The sequence below is a fragment of the Narcine bancroftii genome, chromosome 1 (assembly GCF_036971445.1).
Source record: "Narcine bancroftii isolate sNarBan1 chromosome 1, sNarBan1.hap1, whole genome shotgun sequence".
NCBI classification, from domain to species: domain Eukaryota; kingdom Metazoa; phylum Chordata; class Chondrichthyes; order Torpediniformes; family Narcinidae; genus Narcine; species Narcine bancroftii.
The window spans coordinates 196,151,536-196,172,205 of NC_091469.1; the positions used below are offsets into that span (position 1 = coordinate 196,151,536).

General features: G+C 47.0%; 1 protein-coding gene across 3 annotated transcripts in view; it reads left to right on the forward strand.

Moving 5' to 3' along the window:
- The window catches only part of spaca9 (sperm acrosome associated 9), an 88,255-nt gene that overhangs the window by 51,985 nt on the left and 15,600 nt on the right, over positions 1-20,670 (forward strand). For 2 of the 3 annotated variants that reach the window (XM_069887256.1, XM_069887249.1), the window contains exon 4: positions 10,681-11,179. In XM_069887256.1, coding sequence (XP_069743357.1) covers positions 10,681-11,020 — 340 coding nt within the window. In that variant the 3' untranslated portion in view covers positions 11,021-11,179. Of the gene's footprint in view, positions 1-10,680; positions 11,180-20,670 lie in introns of those variants that run through there. The other variant, XM_069887261.1, reaches the window with a different exon arrangement.

The following is a 20,670-nucleotide window of genomic DNA, read 5'->3' on the forward strand; positions in this document are numbered from 1 at the left end:
CTCTACCTTCCCACCATCTCAAATATAAAGACATATTGGCTTCATTCCCTTTTATGTGGGATCAAATACATAAATTATATATATGTATTGCATTTTAATGTATTCTTGATCATCTCATCAGAAGTATTCAAACAGTACCTTGAGAAGTCCACTGAAATAAATATCGGCAAAGGTTGCTGGAGACTCATTTTGGCCTTGATTTGGGGTTGTTTTTGATTTTATAGAGTTAATGGTGAACAATCTCTTCCACTTACATTGCTAGCTTCATGACTTCAGAAGAGTGGGGAAAGTGTGGATCTTTTTGCGCTTCCTAATGGGGCTTCCACACCTGGTGGAACATCAACCAGTGAATTGACCTCTAGAGCTTTACATAAAAAGGACTCAAGAACAGAGGGACTGGGAGCCCTCAGATTTGGACAACAGGAAAATAATTTCAGTGCTGATCAAGTTTTTTTTTTTTTTTTGCTGCTTCTTATGTGAAAGTAATGGCTGCCAAGGGGGTTTGCCTGGCAAAGCCTCGCTAACTTCCATATCTCCCATCAGCAAATTCAATTCCCTGCTGGTCTCATTCATGTGTAGAGAGGTCATGTGACTGGCCTCTACGCAGATGCTGATGATGTAAGGTTTAAATGTGGGTGGCAACACCACAACACCCCATCCAGAAAATAGGTTTGCCATGTCCAATCCTGTATTTGTTTTGTGTGGGCAACTGGGTGGACAGTTAGTTAAACTGTAATTGGACATCATGTTTGATGCAGACATATGGGCTTTTCCTGCACTGTACTATGCTCTATCTTCTAAGTGTTTAGTTCTATAGACATAAATGGATAACTTTGTCCCAGTTAACATATTTAATTTGACATAATTATTGGCTATATTAGTATTTAATTTGATTTTTAATTGGGTAGATTTTTAGCAACTTCTGGAATTCTATAGTATATTTTCTCTGATTTATACTGTTTGCAAAACCAATGAATATTCTATTAATTTATATTGTTTCATCACCACTGTTTTACATTTGGTTTGGTCACTAACTAGAAGTTGGCCATTGTTTAACCTTCTTTAACAGGCCATGGTTCTGAAATCTGCATTGTGAATCAGATAGGGATTTTTCAGATTTCTCACATTTCTTCAATCATTGATCTTGCTCTGTTGCCTGAGGAACCTGCAGCATATTTAACAGCTGCCCACAGGAAAATTTCAAAGGCACCCAGCAGAGATCACAGACCAGCTTTCCATGTGGAGATACTGAGCAGATTCATGTCCAATCTCTTTACCCAGAGCTGATGCACCTTGTCAGACCTTGGAGAATATACAATTTACTTTTCAGTATTTGAGGATCATTAAGCAAGATTGAAATTAATTGTTCATCCCTAATTATTCACGAGATTATATTATAGGAAGTCAATGCCATGAACTACTGCATTCCTTCTACTAAACGTAATTCCACTATGCAGTTGGGCAAATAATTCCAGGATTAGGATCAGGATCCAGTGATGATTATATGCAAATTGGAATTAAAGTTGCTTTGTGCATGCTGTCCATGTCTAGCTTCAATCATTGATGGAGAGGAGTTGTTGACCTCCACCTCATGTCCTCAGACTGAACCAGAGATCCCATTCCTTCATCAAGTTTCATTCAGCCAACAGTTACCAGCCTCTCAGTGTTCCAGCTACAAAGTAAACTCTCAGCTGGATCATGGAAGGAGGACATCGCCTCCAGGGGATTTCTTGTACTCAGCCACGATAGCCAGCTTTACTGGTGAGGGACAGGCTTCATTGGTGAAGATTGGTGGCGAGGAGGGAGCATGCTCGAGATTAGCTGCATCGCCAGATTTCCCTGAGGATGGTCTCATTTCCTGTGCATTTTTGAGTGATGTCTCTCTTGGTGGTTTTTCTATCATTGGGAATAGAATCCGGGGCTAAGTATCAGATACACGAAACACAAACAGTCAGCTGGCTCAGCCTGTGGAAGCATCTCAATCAGATGATTTTTCCTATTCTCTCCTTTTGACGCAAGGACGATGAGCACTTCTCTTGGGCCGCAAGTAGAAGTTTAAATCCCTCTTTCTAGACACTACTACCATCACCTCCTCAACCAGCAGGACACTCCTGAAGCACCCTCCGTGCTGCTTTTCCGAATGAAATTTCATTGGTGTCAATCAATGGGCAGTGTTCAGCAACCCAAGTTCTTCCTGAGAGGAATGTTGTTCTATGCCCAGTTAAAAGGGGCAGTTAACTTGAGGCACATTGAAAAGACCCAGAGGTTCAAGAATTTCTTGCCTCATGCTGTACAGTCAGTAAAGTGGGGGTGGAAAGATGTTGATATACACTCCTCCCATCCCACCACCCTACCTATCTCCAGCTAACCTTGGGGCTCCAGTTCTTAAATCTCTTGCAGATAATTAACTAGTTTTCGCTGAAATAATCTAAACTGGACTCATCAAACAAGGGCAGAGCTTTAGTGTTATTGAAGGTAGAAATGAACAATGCAGCCACTGAACAATGAAGAATTATATATTAACCAGCAAAGAATCACTCAACCATTGCAAAACTCCTCTCATTCAATGGTTTTCAAACTGTCCCCCAAACTTACATTTCGCCTTAAGCAATCCCTATGCCATAAGTGTTCTGTGATTGGTAAGGAATTGCTTCAGATGGCATGTGAGTGGGAAGGAAAGGTGAGTATCACTGCTCTAGACCCAAATGTTACTGAAATATTTTGCTTGAAAAAAATTGTCATTTGGAGTTATGGAACAGTGCACATAACGAGTCAATTAGGTACGATTAAAACTGGTTTTCAAACTTTTTCTTTCCACTCACATACCACCTCAAGCAATCTCTTACAAATCACAGAGTACTTATAGCATAGGGATTGCTTAAGGTGGAATGTGAGTGTAGAGGGCAGTTTGAAAAACACTGATTTAATTAATATAAAGCTGAAGTCGCTTACTCTTTTACTTAACACATACTACTTTCCAGTAACATGCAGGCCATCTGGCCTTATTAAAGCCAATTGTGAAATAAGTTAAAATCCGATGTGAGATTACATCTTATTCCATCATACGAAATAAATACAACCTCTCCTGAACAGTAGTGGGTGGCATGTGTGCAATGTTACTTAATAATTTTGCAAATAAAGCAGTCCATTATAATCTTAAATAATGTACACTCTCTGTCTGCAAGCTTCCTGCACTTTGTCAGTGAATAGTGCTTCCCAACTCACTTGAATGTGGGAATGGATCCTTGAGCTTTGGAGACTTGATTCAATTTCAAATCTCTAACATGTCGATTCTGACTTCTTTATTTGAAACTTGCTACACTATATATCATCACTCCTCATCCTCTCCAAATAAAAACAACTTTACATGCCATGTCAAAGAGAACATGAACAGATTTTGTTTTCAAGCCTCTTGGGGGATTTTCTTATCAAATCAGTGGGCATTTTAATCTCCAGTTATTAAATGCAGATTGCCTCTTGCAGAGAACTTGCAGTAACAGCATCACAATCATTAATCCTCTTGTGTGAGCATCACTGCACATTAAGGGCATGAGGTGCACTGACAGTTGCTGTCTGCATTGACAACCAACGCAGGCAGGAAATCCAACTGAAGACAGAATAAAGCGCCCACATAAAATCCAAACACCATATATTATGAATAATAAGTCAAAGAATTTCTCAAAGTGTGCACAGCTACCAAACCACAACATTAGCTTACCTTCGCAAATGTGAAAGAGTATTTTTGCCTTTGTTATTTTTTTGGTGTGTTCCTGAAATGTCAGTGTTCTGTGTGCTCTTGTTAGATAAATAAGATCACCTTAAAACTTAGACTGAGTGCTTCATTGCTAGCCTTGGCTACCTGTTCAATGCTTAATTGTTATTCCTCCAATTGCTTTAACGTTCAGCTGCTGATTTAGTTTATATAACATCACCGCAAAAGACCCTGCACTTTACCTTCTGCAATTAGCGTTGGAGGGTTATTTTCTTCTTTAGTTTTCAGACACATCTTTATCTTGAGATTAGCTGGAAAGTTCTTAATGAACTAGCGCAGAGAGAGAATACACAGGTTGCCTGATGAAATGATGATTATGACCAGGAGTCCCAGACCACTGAAAATATCACATTGATATCTATCGCAAGAGATGCATCATCTCTCCTCTCGGTATTTTAGGAGGCTGTTGCAGCCCGCACATGGAGATGCGAACCAGCCCGCAAAATGGCTGATGAACGTAGCGACTGCGCAGACCTGGGGGTGGGGTGACACCGGCCGTTGTCCCAGGTGGCCTCCGCACGGCAGGAAGTCAAGGAACTCTGGCGGGAACGCCGGTCAACCCGATGTCAGCGTTCTGATGACGCAGCACCCTGACATCAGCGCCAGGGGCCCATGTAAGCAGAGCTGCCAATGCAATAAAGCAGTCTTTGATTTCAACTCCTTGTGTGTGTGTGTGTGTGTGTCTTCCTTCCACACTTGTCATAGCGCGTACACTACATTGGTGATACCGATAGGTCCAACTGGCAGTTGGACCCGAAGATGACGGATCAAGTGCAGCCCGCGACAATCCATGTGGTATTTCTCAGACTTCCAACGTTCTGGGTGTGGCAGCCACATGTGTGGTTCGAGCAGGCTGAGGCTCAGTTCTAGTTTCTCCACATCACTGCCGAAAACTCCTGTTACTTCTGTTGCTAGTTCCCTCAATCAGGACACAGCAGCAAGGGTCAAGATTTCCTACAACACACATGTCAAACTCTGGCCTGCGGGCCAAATTTGGCCCACGATATAATAATATTTGGCTCGCAAGATCATATCAAAAATGTATTAGAGGTGGCCCGCTGGCCGCCGCGCCAGTATAGCGCATGCACAGTAACCGCTGTGTCCCAGGGTGAGAGAGAGAGAGAAAAATCCTGGTCCTTGAAAAGTAGTGGTGGGTGGTTTTATAAACACGCTGTCGTGTCCCCCCGCCCACCCCCCCCTCCCCCACCGCAGCGCGGCCTGGCCGGTGTCAGGGGAAGCCAAGGCCGCTTCCCAGTGCCCGGAACCCCAGTGGCACAGCGTTTCTTGGAGCTGCAGATGGAGTCGGGATGCTGGAGGGAAGATTGGGGCTCCCCGCCGGGCGATGGGGGCGCCGGCCGCCGGCCACCCTGTGCCTTCCCACCGGACCAGCGGCGGGTGCCCGGAGTACACGTGGAGAGCGAGGCTGGTCAGGCAGGTAGGGTGGAACCCCCCGCCAATCTCGGGAGTGGCGTGGGCTGGATCGGGATTAGCCGCGCTCACCTGCTCCTCCACCGCTGACTGGGATCCCAGCGCAGTCCTGAGCGCGGAGACTGCCCTGGAAAGGTCCTGGGACACCGGCACGGAAAGAAAAGGGGGTCCAGGAGAAACTCAGCAGGTCAAGGGAGGTCCGGGAGAAACTCAGCAGGTCAAGGGGGGTCCGGGAGAAACTCAGCAGTCAAAGGGGGATCCGGGAGAAACTCAGCAGGTCAAAGGGGGGTCCGAGAGAAACTCAGCAGGTCAAGGGGAGGGAGTCCGGGAGAAACTCAGCAGGTCAAGGGGGGTCCAGGAGAAACTCAGCAGGTCAAGGGAGGTCTGGGAGAAACTCAGCAGGTCAAGGGGGGTCCGGGAGAAACTCAGCAGGTCAAAGGGGGATCCGGGAGAAACTCAGCAGGTCAAGGGAGGTCTGGGAGAAACTCAGCAGGTCAAGGGGGGTCCGGCAGAAACTCAGGGGGGCCTGACCTCACCAGGACCGTTGCCCACTCCCCCTCCCTGCCGCAGGCTGACCCGCGACTCACGGTGACGGGGCCGCTGATCCGCCAAGATGCCGCCCTGCAGCGAGAGCCGATGTCCCCGCACTGTCATTGTCCAACCCGATCGCCCGCAAACCCCGCCCTCCCGCACACAGGCCTGAGTAAGGATTATGAACTTTAATCTCAGGATAAAACGATCTTCCAATAGTTTCATGTCACAGTGATAAATATATTCCTGGTTAAAAATGGTCCTGCACCTGGATAAAAGCTCATTAGGCATAAAACTTGAAAAGTGTGTCAATCAAAGGATATCTGTACCAATGGAAAAAGGGCATGGCAAATAACCCTGCTAGAGTTCATGCCCACAATCAGTCACCCATTTGATTGTTTCAGGAATCATGTTATTCTCCCATATTCTCAATAGCCCTCAGATTTTACTATTCGACAGCACACTAGCATCATTTGACAAATCCTCTATAGAGAAATATTATTTATTGAATATTTTATTTCTCATTTGTTAATGCTTCTGGAAAGAGTTTATCCAAAACTATTATTAAACATTTATTTTAATAAGAAAAAGTTTAACATTACATATGTTGAAAGAAGAGAAAACATGCAGATGTTGTTGAAAATTTTCAATAAATATTTAGTTCGGCCCTCGACTTAGTCCAAGATTTTAATTTTGGCCCTCCGTGAATTTGAGTTTGACACTCCTGTCCTACAGCATCCTCTGGAGCAAGGCAAACACGTGGCCCTCAGAGGGCTATTAACCTGCACTTTTGGGCTTTTCCAGCGCAAGCGCGCCGCCCGATTGCTGCACATGGACGGACTAGGGGACAGAGCCCCGTCCACCCTAATGAGCAAGATGCTCGCATTAACCGAGTGCCACAAGCCTTGCCTGTTCTTCAAGCAGATCTTGGAGCAGCTGCCTGAGGATATATGGCTCTTGCTCACAGACAAGAACTTCACCGACCCTCGGAGAGTTGCCACCTGGGCGGACATGCTCTGGAGAGCGAAGAAAGACGCCAGCACCTTCGTAGACCACATAAGCAAGCCCCACAAACAGCCCTGGTGAGATCAATGCCAGCGGAGAGGCAAGTGAATACCACAGGACAATTATGCTACTACCACCAGTGATGGGGTACGAAGGCCCATCGATGCTACCCACCCTGTGAGTTTTCAGGAAATATCCTGGCCAACCATCGTTGATGGCTGAGGCAGTTGGCCTATGTGACAGCCTCCTTCAAGTCTGGGACTCACTGTCAGGCAGATAGTTCCTGGTCGAAACAGGTGCTGAAATAAGCATCCTACCCCCAAAGGCCTCAATACCCACTGTGGCAAACAGGGCCCAACACTGAAGGTAGCCAACAGCTCCTGCATTTGAACTTTAGGGACCCACACCATTCCCCTTCGTTTCGGAAACAACTGCTTTACATGGACCTTCACCCACGCAGCAGTGGCGCAAGCACTCCTGGGGGCCGACTTCCTTCGGACCTACAGCTTGCTGGTCAACCTCTAGGGGCAGCACTTGGTGCAAGCCAGAACCATTCAGACTCTGCCTCTGGAGGACACCATGCTACCCGCCCCCCACCTGGACTCTGTAACACCCTCAATGAATTTGCCCGCATCCTGGCAAAGTTCCCCTCAATAGTGGTGCCAATGATGAGCCAAAGCTTGGGGTAAGGCACCATATACTGACTGAGGGCCCACCGCACCACACCAGAGCACACCGACTCCCACCCAAGAAACTCAGCCAGCCGAAGGAAGAGTTCAAAAAGATGGAGGAGCTTGGGATTGTGCAGCACTCTGACAGTCCCTGGGCTTCTTCCCTCCACATGGTACCCAAATCAGCAGGAGGTTGGAGACCATGCGGGGACTACTGCTGCCTCAACCCCTGACAGATACCCCGTGCCCCACATCCAAGACTTTGCCACCAACCTGCATGGGGCACAGGTGTTCTCCAAAATGGACCTCACCTGGGGGTACCACCAAATCCCAGTTCACCCCCAGGACGTCCCCAAGACTGCAATCATAACCCCTTTTGGTTTGTTCGAATTCCTCTGCAAGCCCTTTGGTCTAAAGAATGTGGCAAACTTTCCAGCACTTTCCGTTTGCTTTCATCTATTTGGATGATACCCTCATTGCCAGCCGCAAAGGCCATGCTGCCCACCTGAGACAACTGTGCACCCGGCTGAGAAAATTTTGGCTGACCATCAACCCTGCTAAGTGCCAGTTTGGCCTGGGCACCAATGACTTCCTGGGGCAAATGATTAACAAGCATGGGGCCACACACCTCCCCGAGAAGTTTGAAGAGTTCCAGCACTTTGCTAAGCAACACACAGTGAAAGGACTACAGGAATTCACCAGTATGATAAACTTTTACCACAGCTTCATACCGTCAGCGGTACGCATCATGCTGCCCACTCTGTGAGTTTTCACCCTCTTTGTGCTGATGACCAGCAAAGCAAAAGACATTGTTTGGGACAAGGAATCCTTTAGGGCATTCCAGAAGGCCAAAGACGTGCTAACCAATACCACCCTCCTGGTCTACCCCAGTCCAGAGGCACCTACCACTCTGTCGATGCCTCCAGCACAGCGGTAGGGGGTGTCCTAGAACAACTTATTGAGGGCCAGTGACAACCCCTGACCTTTATCAGTAGGCACTTCTTCCCCCCACGAACTCAAATACTGCGTTTTCGACCAGGAACTGTTAGTGTTGTACCTGGTGGTAAGACATTTCTGTTACTTCTTGGAAGGCCGGCAATTCAGGGTGTTCACTGACCACAAGGCACTGACTTTCGCTTTCCATAAGGTCTTGGACCAGTGGTCAGCCCAATAGCAGAGGCACTTGTCCTATATGTCCAAATTTACCACGGACATTCAACATATCGCAGGGAAAAGCAACGTGGTGGCTGATGCTCTGTCATACCCCGCGATTGAGTCGATACATACCCTGTCCCAAGGGGTTGATTACATGGCCTTCACCAAAGCAAAGGAACAAGATCCTGAGACAACTTACAGGACAACTGTCTCCGGTCTCTGGGTGGAAAACGTCCTGGTCGGCCCAGGTAACTTGACACTGCTGTGTGGTTTCTACTGGCAGCCCCTGCCCCATCGTCTCGGCCACATTGGAGACGCTGGGTTTTTGAGGCTATCCACAACCTGGTGCACCCTGCCATCTGTGCCATGGAGATAACTCCATAAACAGGTCAGCCAGTAGGCCAAGAACTGAATGAACTGTCAGTTGTCCAAAGTGCAGGTTCACACCAGAGCGCCCACACAGACTTTTGAGCCGGCGCAGCGCAGGTTCAACCACGTACACATTGACTTAGTGGGGCCATTATTGGTTTCCCATGGAGCAAGATATCTCCTGACTGAAGGCAGTCCCACTGGTTGATACCATCACAGAAACCTGCAGCAGGGCACTCATTGGCACATGGGTGTCCTGATTCGGGTCCTGTAGCATCTCACCTCAGACGGGGGAGCACAATTCACCTCCAGGCTCTGGGCTGCGCTGGCTAACTTTCTGGGGATGCAGCTCCACCATACCACAGTGTATCACCCACAGGCCAATGGGTTGGTGGAGCACTTCCACAGGCACCTCAAAGCACCCTTGATAACCCGGCTCAAGGTCCCAACTGGGTGGACGAACTGCGTTAGGTCCTGCTGGGAATCCAAATCCACACCATGCCGAAGAAGGACTTAATGCCTCAGTGGTGGAGATGGTCTATGGTGTGCCTGTAATCATCCCGGGGAATTCCTGGCCCCTGATAAAAGCCTGAAAGACCCTGCAGCAACCCTCAAGAACCTGTGGTGGAATCTGGAGTCCTTGGTCCCTCAGCAACCCTCACCACACGGCTAGCATAAGTATGGTGTCCCGAAGGACCTAAGGACTTGCCGGTACGTGTTAGTGAGGAGGGGTGCACACAGACCACCATCACAATGACCCTATAAGGGGCCATACAAAGTCATTAGAGACAATGGTACCACCTTTGTCCTTGACATCGATGGTAAGGAAGAAACCTTTCCTGTCAACTGCCTGAAACTAGCATATCCGGACTGTAATGAGCTGGTCTGCACTCCACCCCCATGACACGGACAGGCCACCGAAGGATATGGACAATTGCCCAATTGCTGGTTTGTTGGGGGGGGGGATTGTGTAGTGGCCCGTGCACAGAGACATGAACTGACCCGCCAAATGGCCAATGAACACGGCAACTGCGTGGACTTTGGGGTGACACCAGGGTGACCTCCACACAGTGGGAAGATGAGGAACTCTGGTGGGAACACTGGCCAACCCAATGTTGGCGCTCTGATGACGCGAGCCAAGGGCTCATATAAGCAGAGATTCCAGTGCAATAAAGCAATCTTCGATTTCAACTCCTCGTGTGTGTGTCTTCCTTCCATACTAATCATAGTGTGTATGCTACAAGGCCATCGTTTGGATTGACAAACTGCATATCTGAATATGAAGGTTTTAGTCTTAAATGGATGAGAGAGACATTTTTGGTTTGGCAAGAGAAATAAATCCCCTTAGTCCAATTCATTTTCCCTGACTCTTGCTTTCATAGTATTAAAATTCTAAGCAAACAGAACATGCATTCACGTGAGAGCAATGAAATTAATACTGTGTCTCAAAAAAATCTTTTGTTTTTAATATAAAGCTTCACATCTATGGTAGTATATTAGTAATAATTCTGCAACAGATTAACTCCATGGTTAATTGCCACAAAGCTAAAATCAATGAGACTGAATTCCACTTCCCACCGATAATATCATCCTAATTTGCCAAAGAAAATCAGATTGAAAGTTTGTGAGGGAATAGTCTGAAGTACAATAATACACTGGAGTTGCACTTTTTAAGTTATAGTGTATACCTGTTCAGTACATGCAAAACATGACAGCATTTTGTTTCATTTCTGTGTTACTGTGATGCAGATATCCACATGATGAAGTGAACCACCTAAGCTGTGAGGAAGCAAAACACCATTATGGAGGTGTGGTCAGCATCCTACCTATTGCTCTAGATTACTTGAAAGATGGTATTGGCATTATCGAGCTAGCCCAATATGAAGCTGCAAAAAATAACAGGTATGCTCAGTGCAACAAGAGAGAGGAACCAAAAGAGAACAAAGACAGCAGTACACAAACTGCTGTATTGCAGATGAAAGATTGTGAAATCACATCCATAAAATGGAAACCATCCACCAAAAAGAAAAATAAGCCATTAATATCCAAGACACCATGGGTACCATCTGGTAAAACCAATGGTCTCTGAGCCCTTGCAATACATAAACATTCCACTCAACACCACTGTTAGCATTTGACTGCCATGATGAACCTGTCCCAGCCCTTCCAATCTGGACATTTCCATCAGGAGAAATAAATGAGTTGTTATACACTCTGAACAACATACTTAAACATTTCAAAACAGCTCTTTCATATAATGATGGTTTTCTTTATTTTTAAAGTTTAAAAAATGCTGGCAATTATAAAACACCTTTTATGATCACAGGATATTTTGAAGCCTTGTAGATGTGGTGCAGTCACTGCTGTAATGGAAGATACAACAAACAGCATTGCACACACAGTAAAGACAGATAATCTAGTTTTATTTTGTGATGAATATGGCTCAGGACATCATGGAGAAAGTCCTTGATTTTCTTCAAATTAGGGAGCCATTTCATTGGATTATCTACTCTAATCTGTTTTTGCTGTACAGAGGTGCCCTCTTAGATTATCTGCTCAGTTTGTGTCTGTGAATGTTTGCTAAGTTGGGATCTGAACTCTGATCTGCTGTCCTGGCCCTCATATTGACTGACCTACTAACTCAGTCTCCAGCAAAATGTCCCAGTTTCAGGAAAGATAGGAAGAAATTGTCATTGAATAAAGACATCCTAATCCTGTAGAAAATAACAAGCTCATTTCACTTCCAAATAGTACCTATTTCTTTTATCTCAAATGGAGTGGTCCAAAATATGGGGAAAGTCAGCTCATTTGCTTGGATGTTGCCGGGTCTTCAAGAGTTGAGTTACAGGAAAAGATTAAACAGGTTATGGCTTTATTCCTTGGAGCATAGAAAAATAAGGGGAGATTTGGAAAAGGTTTACAAAATTATGAGAGGTATAGACAGAGTAAATGTGAGTAGGTTCTTTCCATTTAGATTAAGAGAGATAAATACAAAAGGATATGGTTTTAGGGTGAAAGGGGAAAGGTTTAGGGGGAATATTAGGAAGAACTTCACTCAGAGAGTAGTGGGATTGTGGAACGAGCTGCCATTTGATGTAAATGTGGGCTCACTCAAGAATAAATTGAATAGATACATGGATGGTAGAGGTCTGGAGGGTTATGGAATGGGTGCAGGTCAGTGGGACTAGTGGAATGATATTCCAGCACAGACTAGAAGGGCCGAATAGCCTGTTTTCTATGTTGTAGTGTTCTATGATCCTTGTGCCTGAGAGAAGTCAAAATTGTACTCACCCATAAAGTGGTTTTGAGTGACTGTTTAGTTAGAAAATTATCACTATAACTGTATCACAATATGTTGTTGAAAATATCATGGAATATTAAACATATATGTGTATATATATTTTGATTATGTATATTGTGATATATTTAATTAATTCAATAGTAAAATGAAACAAAATTACTTCTGGACCAAAATAAATAACAATGAAAGCATCATTTGGGTTTATTCAAACATTCTCAATGTATTAAATACCTAAAATAATAAAACCTTTTAAGGAAGAGGTATCTTCTTTGGCTTGGCTTCGCAGACGAAGATTTATGGAGGGGGTAAAAAGTCCACGTCAGCTGCAGGCTCGTTTGTGGCTGACAAGTCCGATGCGGGACAGGCAGACACGATTGCAGCGGTTGCAAGGGAAAATTGGTTGGTTGGGGTTGGGTGTTGGGTTTTTCCTCCTTTGCCTTTTGTCAGTGAGGTGGGCTCTGCGGTCTTCTTCAAAGGAGGCTGCTGCCCGCCAAACTGTGAGGCGCCAAGATGCACGGTTTGAGGCGTTATCAGCCCACTGGCGGTGGTCAATGTGGCAGGCACCAAGAGATTTCTTTAGGCAGTCCTTGTACCTTTTCTTTGGTGCACCTCTGTCACGGTGGCCAGTGGAGAGCTCGCCATATAATACGATCTTGGGAAGGCGATGGTCCTCCATTCTGGAGACGTGACCCATCCAGCGCAGCTGGATCTTCAGCAGCGTGGACTCGATGCTGTCGACCTCTGCCATCTCGAGTACCTCGACGTTAGGGGTGTGAGCGCTCCAATGGATGTTGAGGATGGAGCGGAGACAACGCTGGTGGAAGCGTTCTAGGAGCCGTAGGTGGTGCCGGTAGAGGACCCATGATTCGGAGCCGAACAGGAGTGTGGGTATGACAACGGCTCTGTATACGCTTATCTTTGTGAGGTTTTTCAGTTGGTTGTTTTTCCAGACTCTTTTGTGTAGTCTTCCAAAGGCGCTATTTGCCTTGGCGAGTCTGTTGTCTATCTCATTGTCGATCCTTGCATCTGATGAAATGGTGCAGCCGAGATAGGTAAACTGGTTGACCGTTTTGAGTTTTGTGTGCCCGATGGAGATGTGGGGGGGCTGGTAGTCATGGTGGGGAGCTGGCTGATGGAGGACCTCAGTTTTCTTCAGGCTGACTTCCAGGCCAAACATTTTGGCAGTTTCCGCAAAGCAGGACGTCAAGCGCTGAAGAGCTGGCTCTGAATGGGCAACTAAAGCGGCATCATCTGCAAAGAGTAGTTCACGGACAAGTTTCTCTTGTGTCTTGGTGTGAGCTTGCAGGCGCCTCAGATTGAAGAGACTGCCATCCGTGCGGTACCGGATGTAAACAGCGTCTTCATTGTTGGGGTCTTTCATGGCTTGGTTCAGCATCATGCTGAAGAAGATTGAAAAGAGGGTTGGTGCGAGAACACAGCCTTGCTTCACGCCATTGTTAATGGAGAAGGGTTCAGAGAGCTCATTGCTGTATCTGACCCGACCTTGTTGGTTTTCGTGCAGTTGGATAATCATGTTGAGGAACTTTGGGGGACATCCGATGCGCTCTAGTATTTGCCAAAGCCCTTTCCTGCTCACGGTGTCGAAGGCTTTGGTGAGGTCAACAAAGGTGATGTAGAGTCCTTTGTTTTGTTCTCTGCACTTTTCTTGGAGCTGTCTGAGGGCAAAGACCATGTCAGTGGTTCCTCTGTTTGCGCGAAAGCCGCACTGTGATTCTGGGAGAATATTCTCGGCGACACTAGGTATTATTCTATTTAGTAGAATCCTAGCGAAGATTTTGCCTGCAATGGAGAGCAACGTGATTCCCCTGTAGTTTGAGCAGTCTGATTTCTTGCCTTTGTTTTTGTACAGGGTGATGATGGTGGCATCACGAAGATCCTGAGGCAGTTTACCTTGGTCCCAACAAAGCTTGAAAAACTCATGCAGTTTGGCATGCAGAGTTTTGCCGCAAGCCTTCCAGACTTCTGGGGGGATTCCATCCATACCTGCTGCTTTGCCACTTTTCAGTTGTTCGATTGCCTTATATGTCTCATCCAGGGTGGGAACCTCATCCAGCTCTAGCCTTAGGGGCTGTTGAGGGAGCTGGAGCAGGGCGGAATCTTGGACTGAGCGGTTGGCACTGAAAAGAGATTGGAAGTGTTCTGACCATCGGTTGAGGATGGAGATCTTGTCGCTGAGGAGGACTTTGCCGTCTGAGCTGCGCAGCGGGCTTTGGACTTGGGGTGAGGGGCCGTACACAGCCTTTAGAGCCTCGTAGAAACCCCTGAAGTCGCCAATGTCCGCGCTGAGCTGGGTTCGTTTGGCGAGGCTAGTCCACCACTCATTTTGGATCTCCCGGAGTTTGCGCTGAAGATGGCAGCATGCGCGACGGAAGGCTTGTTTCTTCTCTGGACAGGACGGCTTTGTAAGGTGAGCTTGGTGGGCAGCTCGCTTCTTTGCCAGCAGCTCCTGGATTTCCTGGCTGTTTTCGTCAAACCAGTCCTTGTTTTTCCTGGAGGAGAAGCCCAGTACCTCTTCAGTGGATTGCAGTATGGTAGTCTTCAACTGATCCCAGAGGGTTTCAGGGGACGGGTCCGTGAGGCGGGTTGCAACGTCGAGCTTTGCTTTGAGGTTTGCCTGGAAGTTTCCTCTCGCTTCGTCTGACTGCAGGTTTCCAACATTGAACCTCTTTCTGGGGGCTTTATTGTTCCTGGGCTTTGGCTTGAAGTGAAGGTTGAGCTTGCAGCGAACCAGCCGGTGGTCAGTGTGGCATTCCGCGCTAGGCATGACCCTGGTGTGGAGCACATCTTGTTTGTCACTTTCTCGCACCAGGATGTAGTCAGGGTATAATCAGGATTTAAATAGCATTTCAGATAAAATATCAGATATTTTAAGGAGACTTTTCAGAATACATAGAGGAGATACATTCCAGTGAAAGAGAAAAGTTCTAAAAGGAGGTGCCACAATCCACAGTTAACTTAAAAAAAGTTAAATATTGCATTGTAGCTACAACACAGAAAACACACCACTGGACTCAGTGGGGTTTCCAGTTTAACTGTTTACTTGAATTTCACGCACGCCCCTTTAAGGCCAACGGGAATTCCACCCCGCGCAGCAGTGATATCATCATGTGGCCTGGGGCGCAAGCTGTGGCCTAAGCCACGAGAAAATGAGCATGCCCTGTCAGTGCCATCTTCTGCAGCTGCCCCGCCAGCGCAGCGGTACAAACGAGGCCGGTTAGTTCACATAGATGAGCGCCACCACACAACATCCCCCTGAACCGGCTTACGTGTCCCACTGCTTGAGCCGTCTGCACGGGCTGGTTTAAGTCCACGTGCGCCAGCTTTAGTTGGTCGACTGTGAAAAGTTCCTCCCTGCCCCCAATGTCCAGAGTAAAGGCCTTTCCCAATCGATGGAGGACTTTGTACAGGCCCTTATATGGCCGCTGCAAGGGGGTCGGGTGCGGGCCATGCCGGACGAACATGAACTCCGCTGAGTCCAGCTCTTTGGGGACGTTCGCCAGGTGCTTGCCGTGGTTGGTAGGCAGTGGGGGTGCTAACGATACGAGCTTATTGCGGAGGTCGGCGAGCAAGGTCGGGGTCTCACCTCCGGGTTCAGCGCTTGTTCTGAAGAATTCCCTTGGTAGCGACAGTGGTGCTCTGTAGACGAGTTCCACAGACAAAGCCTGGAGGTCTTCTTTCGGAGCTGTTTGAATGCCAAGCAGGACCCATGACAGCTCGTCTGTCCAGTTAACCATATAACCACTTACAGCACAGAACAGGCCAGTTTGGCCCTACTAGTCCATGCCGTAGCAAATCCCCACCCTCCTAATCCCACTGACCAGCACCCGGTCCATACCCCTCTAGTCCCCACCTATCCATGTAACGATCTAGTCTTTCCTTAAATGTAACCAATGATCCCGCCTCGACCACGTCTGCCGGAAGCTCATTCCACATCCCCACCACCCTCTGCGTAAAGAAATTTCCCCTCATGTTCCCCTTATAATTTTCCCCCTTCAATCTTAAACCATGTCCTCTAGTTTGAATCTCCCCCTTTCTTAATTGAAAAAGCCTATTCACATTTACTCTGTCTGTCCCTTTTAAAATCTTAAACACCTCTATCAAGTCCCCTCTCAATCTTCTACGCTCCAGAGAAAAAAGCCCCAGTCTGCACAACCTTTCCCTGTAACTCAGACCCTGAAATCCCGCCAACATTCTCGTGAACCTTCTCTGCACTCTCTCCATTTTGTTTATATCCTTCCTATAATTTGGTGACCAAAACTGTACACAGTACTCCAAATTTGGCCTCACCAATGCCTTGTACAATTTCATCATAACCTCCCTACTCTTGAATTCAATACTCCAATTTATGAAGGCCAACATTCCAAATGCCTTCTTCACCACACCATCTACCTGAGTATCAGCCTTGAGGGTACTATTTACCATAACTCCTAAGTCCCTTTATTGCTCTGCACTCCTCAATTGTCTACCATTCAATGTATATGACCTATTTAAATTTGCCTTTCCAAAATGCAGCACCTCACATTTATCTGTATTAAATTCCATCAGCCATTTCTCAGCCCACACCTCCAGCCTTCCTAAATCACCTTTTAATCTACGGTAATCTACCTCACTGTCCACAACACCACCAATCTTTGTGTCATCCGCAAACTTGCTTATCCAATTCTCCACCCCTACATCCAGATCGTTAATATATATAACAAATAATAGTCGACCCAGGACCGAACCCTGAGGAACTCCACTAGTCACCGGCCTCCAATTGGACAAACAATTTTCTACCACTACTCTCTGACACCTTCCATCCAACCACTGCTGAATCTATTTCACTACCTCCTTATTTATACCTAATGCCTCCACCTTTTTTCCTAACCTCCTGTGGGGAACTTTGTCAAAAGCTTTACTAAAGTCCAAATAGACAACATCCACAGCTTTCCCTTCATCAACCGTTTTTGTAACCCCCTCGAAGAACTCAATCAGGTTTGTCAAGCAAGATCTACCCCTGACAAAACCATGCTGATTTCTCCCTATCAATCCTTGTACCTCCAAAAATTTGTAAATAGCATCCCTCAGAACACTTTCCATCAACTTGCCCACCACAGACGTCAGACTTACAGGCCTATAATTTCCAGGTTTGCATTTGGACCCTTTCTTAAACAGAGGAACCACATGCGCCACCCTCCAATCCTTTGGTACCACCCCCGTGGCCAGTGACATCCTAAATATCTCTGTTAATGGCCCCACTAACTGTCCACTAGCCTCCCTGAGTGTCCTAGGGAATATTTTGTCCGGTCCGGGAGATTTATCCACCTTTATCTTTTTTAACACAGCCATCACTACCTCCTCGGTTATCCTTATATGCTTCATGACCTCCCCACTATTTTTCTTTACTTCAACTGGTTCAACATTTTTTTCCCTAGTGAATACCGAGGCAAAGAAATCATTCAAAATTTCCCCCATTTCCTCAGACTTCTCACTCAGCTTACCCTCGCTATCTACAAGGGGTCCAATTTTATCTCTCACTAATCTTTTATTTTTAATGTACTTATAGAAACCCTTTGGATTTATTTCTACTCTGTCAGCCAAAGCCTCTTCATGCCTTTTTTTGGCCTTTCTAATTTCTTTCTTAAGATTCCTTCTACACTCCTTGTAGTCCTCCTTCAACTTCTCAGCTCCCTGCTCTTTATACCTCTTGTACACCTCCCTTTTTCTCCTAACCAAATTTCCAATATTCCTCGAAAACCAAGCCTCCCTATGACTTCCAGCCTTTCCTTTGATCCAGACTGGGACATAACTATTCTGTACCCTCAAAATTTCTTTTTTGAATATCCTCCATTTTTCATTAACATCCTTACCTGAAAATATCCTGTCCCACTCAATACGCCCCAAATCCCTTCTTATTCCTACGAAATTTGCTCTTTTCTAATCCAGAACCTCAACTTTAGGCCTCTCCTTGCTCTTCCTTAAAACTACCCTAAAACTAACAGAATTATGATCACTAGACCCAATTGGTTCTCCAACATTAATGTCCGCTACCTGACCTAGCTCGTTCCCTAACAGGAGATCCAGTATTACACCATCCTGAGTCGGTTCTTCTACTGACTGATTTAGAAAACAATCCTGAACACATTTAACAAACTCCAGCCCATCCAGCCCTCTAACCGTATAGGTATCCCAATCAATGTGTGGGAAGTTAAAATCTCCCATGATCACTACCCTATGATTTTCACACATATACGTTATCTCCCTACAAATTTGTTCCTCTAATTCCCTTGGCCCATTTGGTGGTCTGTAATACACCCCTATTAGCACCCTCTTGCCTCCTCCACCCCTCAATTCCACCCAAACAGCCTCACTGGTCGATCCCTCCATACCATCCTGCCACCTCACAGCAGTAATGTCCTCCCTAACAAGCAGAGCAACTTCTCCTCCTTTTTTACCCCCTGATCTATCACATCTAAAACAAATGTATCCCGGAACATTAAGTTGCCAGTCCTGCCCCTCCTGTAGCCAGGTCTCACTAATTGCCACAATATCATGACCCCAAGTATCTATCCATGCTCTCAGCTCATCTACCTTGTTCACTATGCTTCTTGCATTAAAATATATGCATCTCAGAGAATGACCCTCACATATATTCTCTTTTTTACCTTCTACCCTAATCTCCATCCTACCTTTCTTATCTTTTTTATTCCTAGCTAGGTGGCCATACTCCCTGGACACTGCTCTCACCCTCTGTTCCCCACCCCCCTGCCAAACTAGTTTAAACCTTCCCCCACAGCTCTAGCAAATCTACTTACCAGCACATTGGTCCCCCTCCAGTTCAAGTGGAATCCATCCCTCTTGTACAGGTCCTCTTATCCGTGCCATGAGAGTCGCCTTGAGGTGTCGGTGGAAACATTCTACGAGTCTATTCACTTGGGGATGATAGGCCATGGTGTGGTTGAGTTTGATCCCCAAGAGGGCGGAGGTGAACTGGTCACCCCTGTCGCTGGTTATATGGGCTGGAACGCAAAAACGGGCGACCCAGTTCACGAGCAGGGCTCTGGCACAGGACTCGGCGGACGTGTCCCTGATGGGGATGGATTCCGGCCACCTCGTTGTCTGGTCGACCATAGTCAGGAGGCAGTGGGCGTTCCTGGACACCGGTAGGGGGCCCACTATGTCGATGTGGATATGGTCAAACCTCCTGGCTGGCGAGTCGAAGTGCTGTATCAGGGTTCTGACATGGTGCTGAAGTTTGGATGCTTGGCAATGTGGGCAGTTCCTCGCTATCTGGGCCACTTGTTTCTTTAACCCGTGCCAGATGAAGCGTTCCACCACCATCGCCTGAAATGCTTCCTGCCTCCACTGTAGGGGGACTATGGGCTGCAGCGAGCCAGTTGAGACATTGTACAGGACCGTGTCATGGCTGCTTGGCAGCTTGAGATCCTCCAGGCACAAGTTGGTGATGGCGGTTCGGAGGGCCTGCGTCTCTTCGTCATCCCTCTGGGCCTGAGCTAATTGGGTGTAGTTCAGCCCAGGGGACAAGTTGTGGATGGTTGGTCTGGAAAGCGCATCAGCAACGACATTGTCCTTACCCTTCTGGTGTTGGATGTCGGTGGTGAACTCTGAGATGTAGGAAAAATGTTGCTACTGGCGCGCCAACCAGGGATCCTTAACCATGGCGAAGGCCTGAGCGAGCGGCTTGTGGTCCGTGAAAGTGGTGAACGGTCTGCCCCCCAGGAAGTAGCAGAAGTGCCTGATCGAGAGGTACAAGGCCAGGAGTTCCATGTCGAACGCACTGTACTTCATTTTGGGTGGTCGGAAGTGCTGGCTGAAGAACACCAGGGGGTGCCACTGTTCATTGACCTCTTGCTCAAGGACACCCTGATGGCCATGGCGGATGCTTCCACGGAGAGTGCTGTGTGGGCGTCGGGTCGGGGGTGGGCCTGCAGGGTGGCCTTGGTCTGGGCAAAGGCTGTCTCAGCCTCTTTGGTCTTTTGTTTAGTGGAGATCTGGGTGAAGAGTGGGTGCATTATGCATGCAGCCCCCGGGATGAAACAGTGGTAGAAGTTGACCATCCCGGTGAACTCACTCTTGCAGACTTTTGAGGGTGTCTTGCCTGGGGAACTGTTGTATGGCCTTGACCTTGTCTTGTGACAGTGCTGCCCCATCTGCAGTGATGTTATGGCCCAAGAACTGTAGCAACTCCTCCCCAAACTGACATTTGGCCACGTTGATGGTGAGGTTGAATTCAGCCAGGCAGGCGAACAGTGTGCGGAGGTGGGTCTTGTGCTCATTGTGATCTCGACTAGCGATGAGGATGTCATCGAGATAGATGAACACGAAGTCCAAGTCTCTGCCCACTGCATCCATGAGCTGTTGAAAGGTTTGGGCTGCGTTCTTCAGGCCAAAAGAAATCCGATGGAATTCGAAAAAGC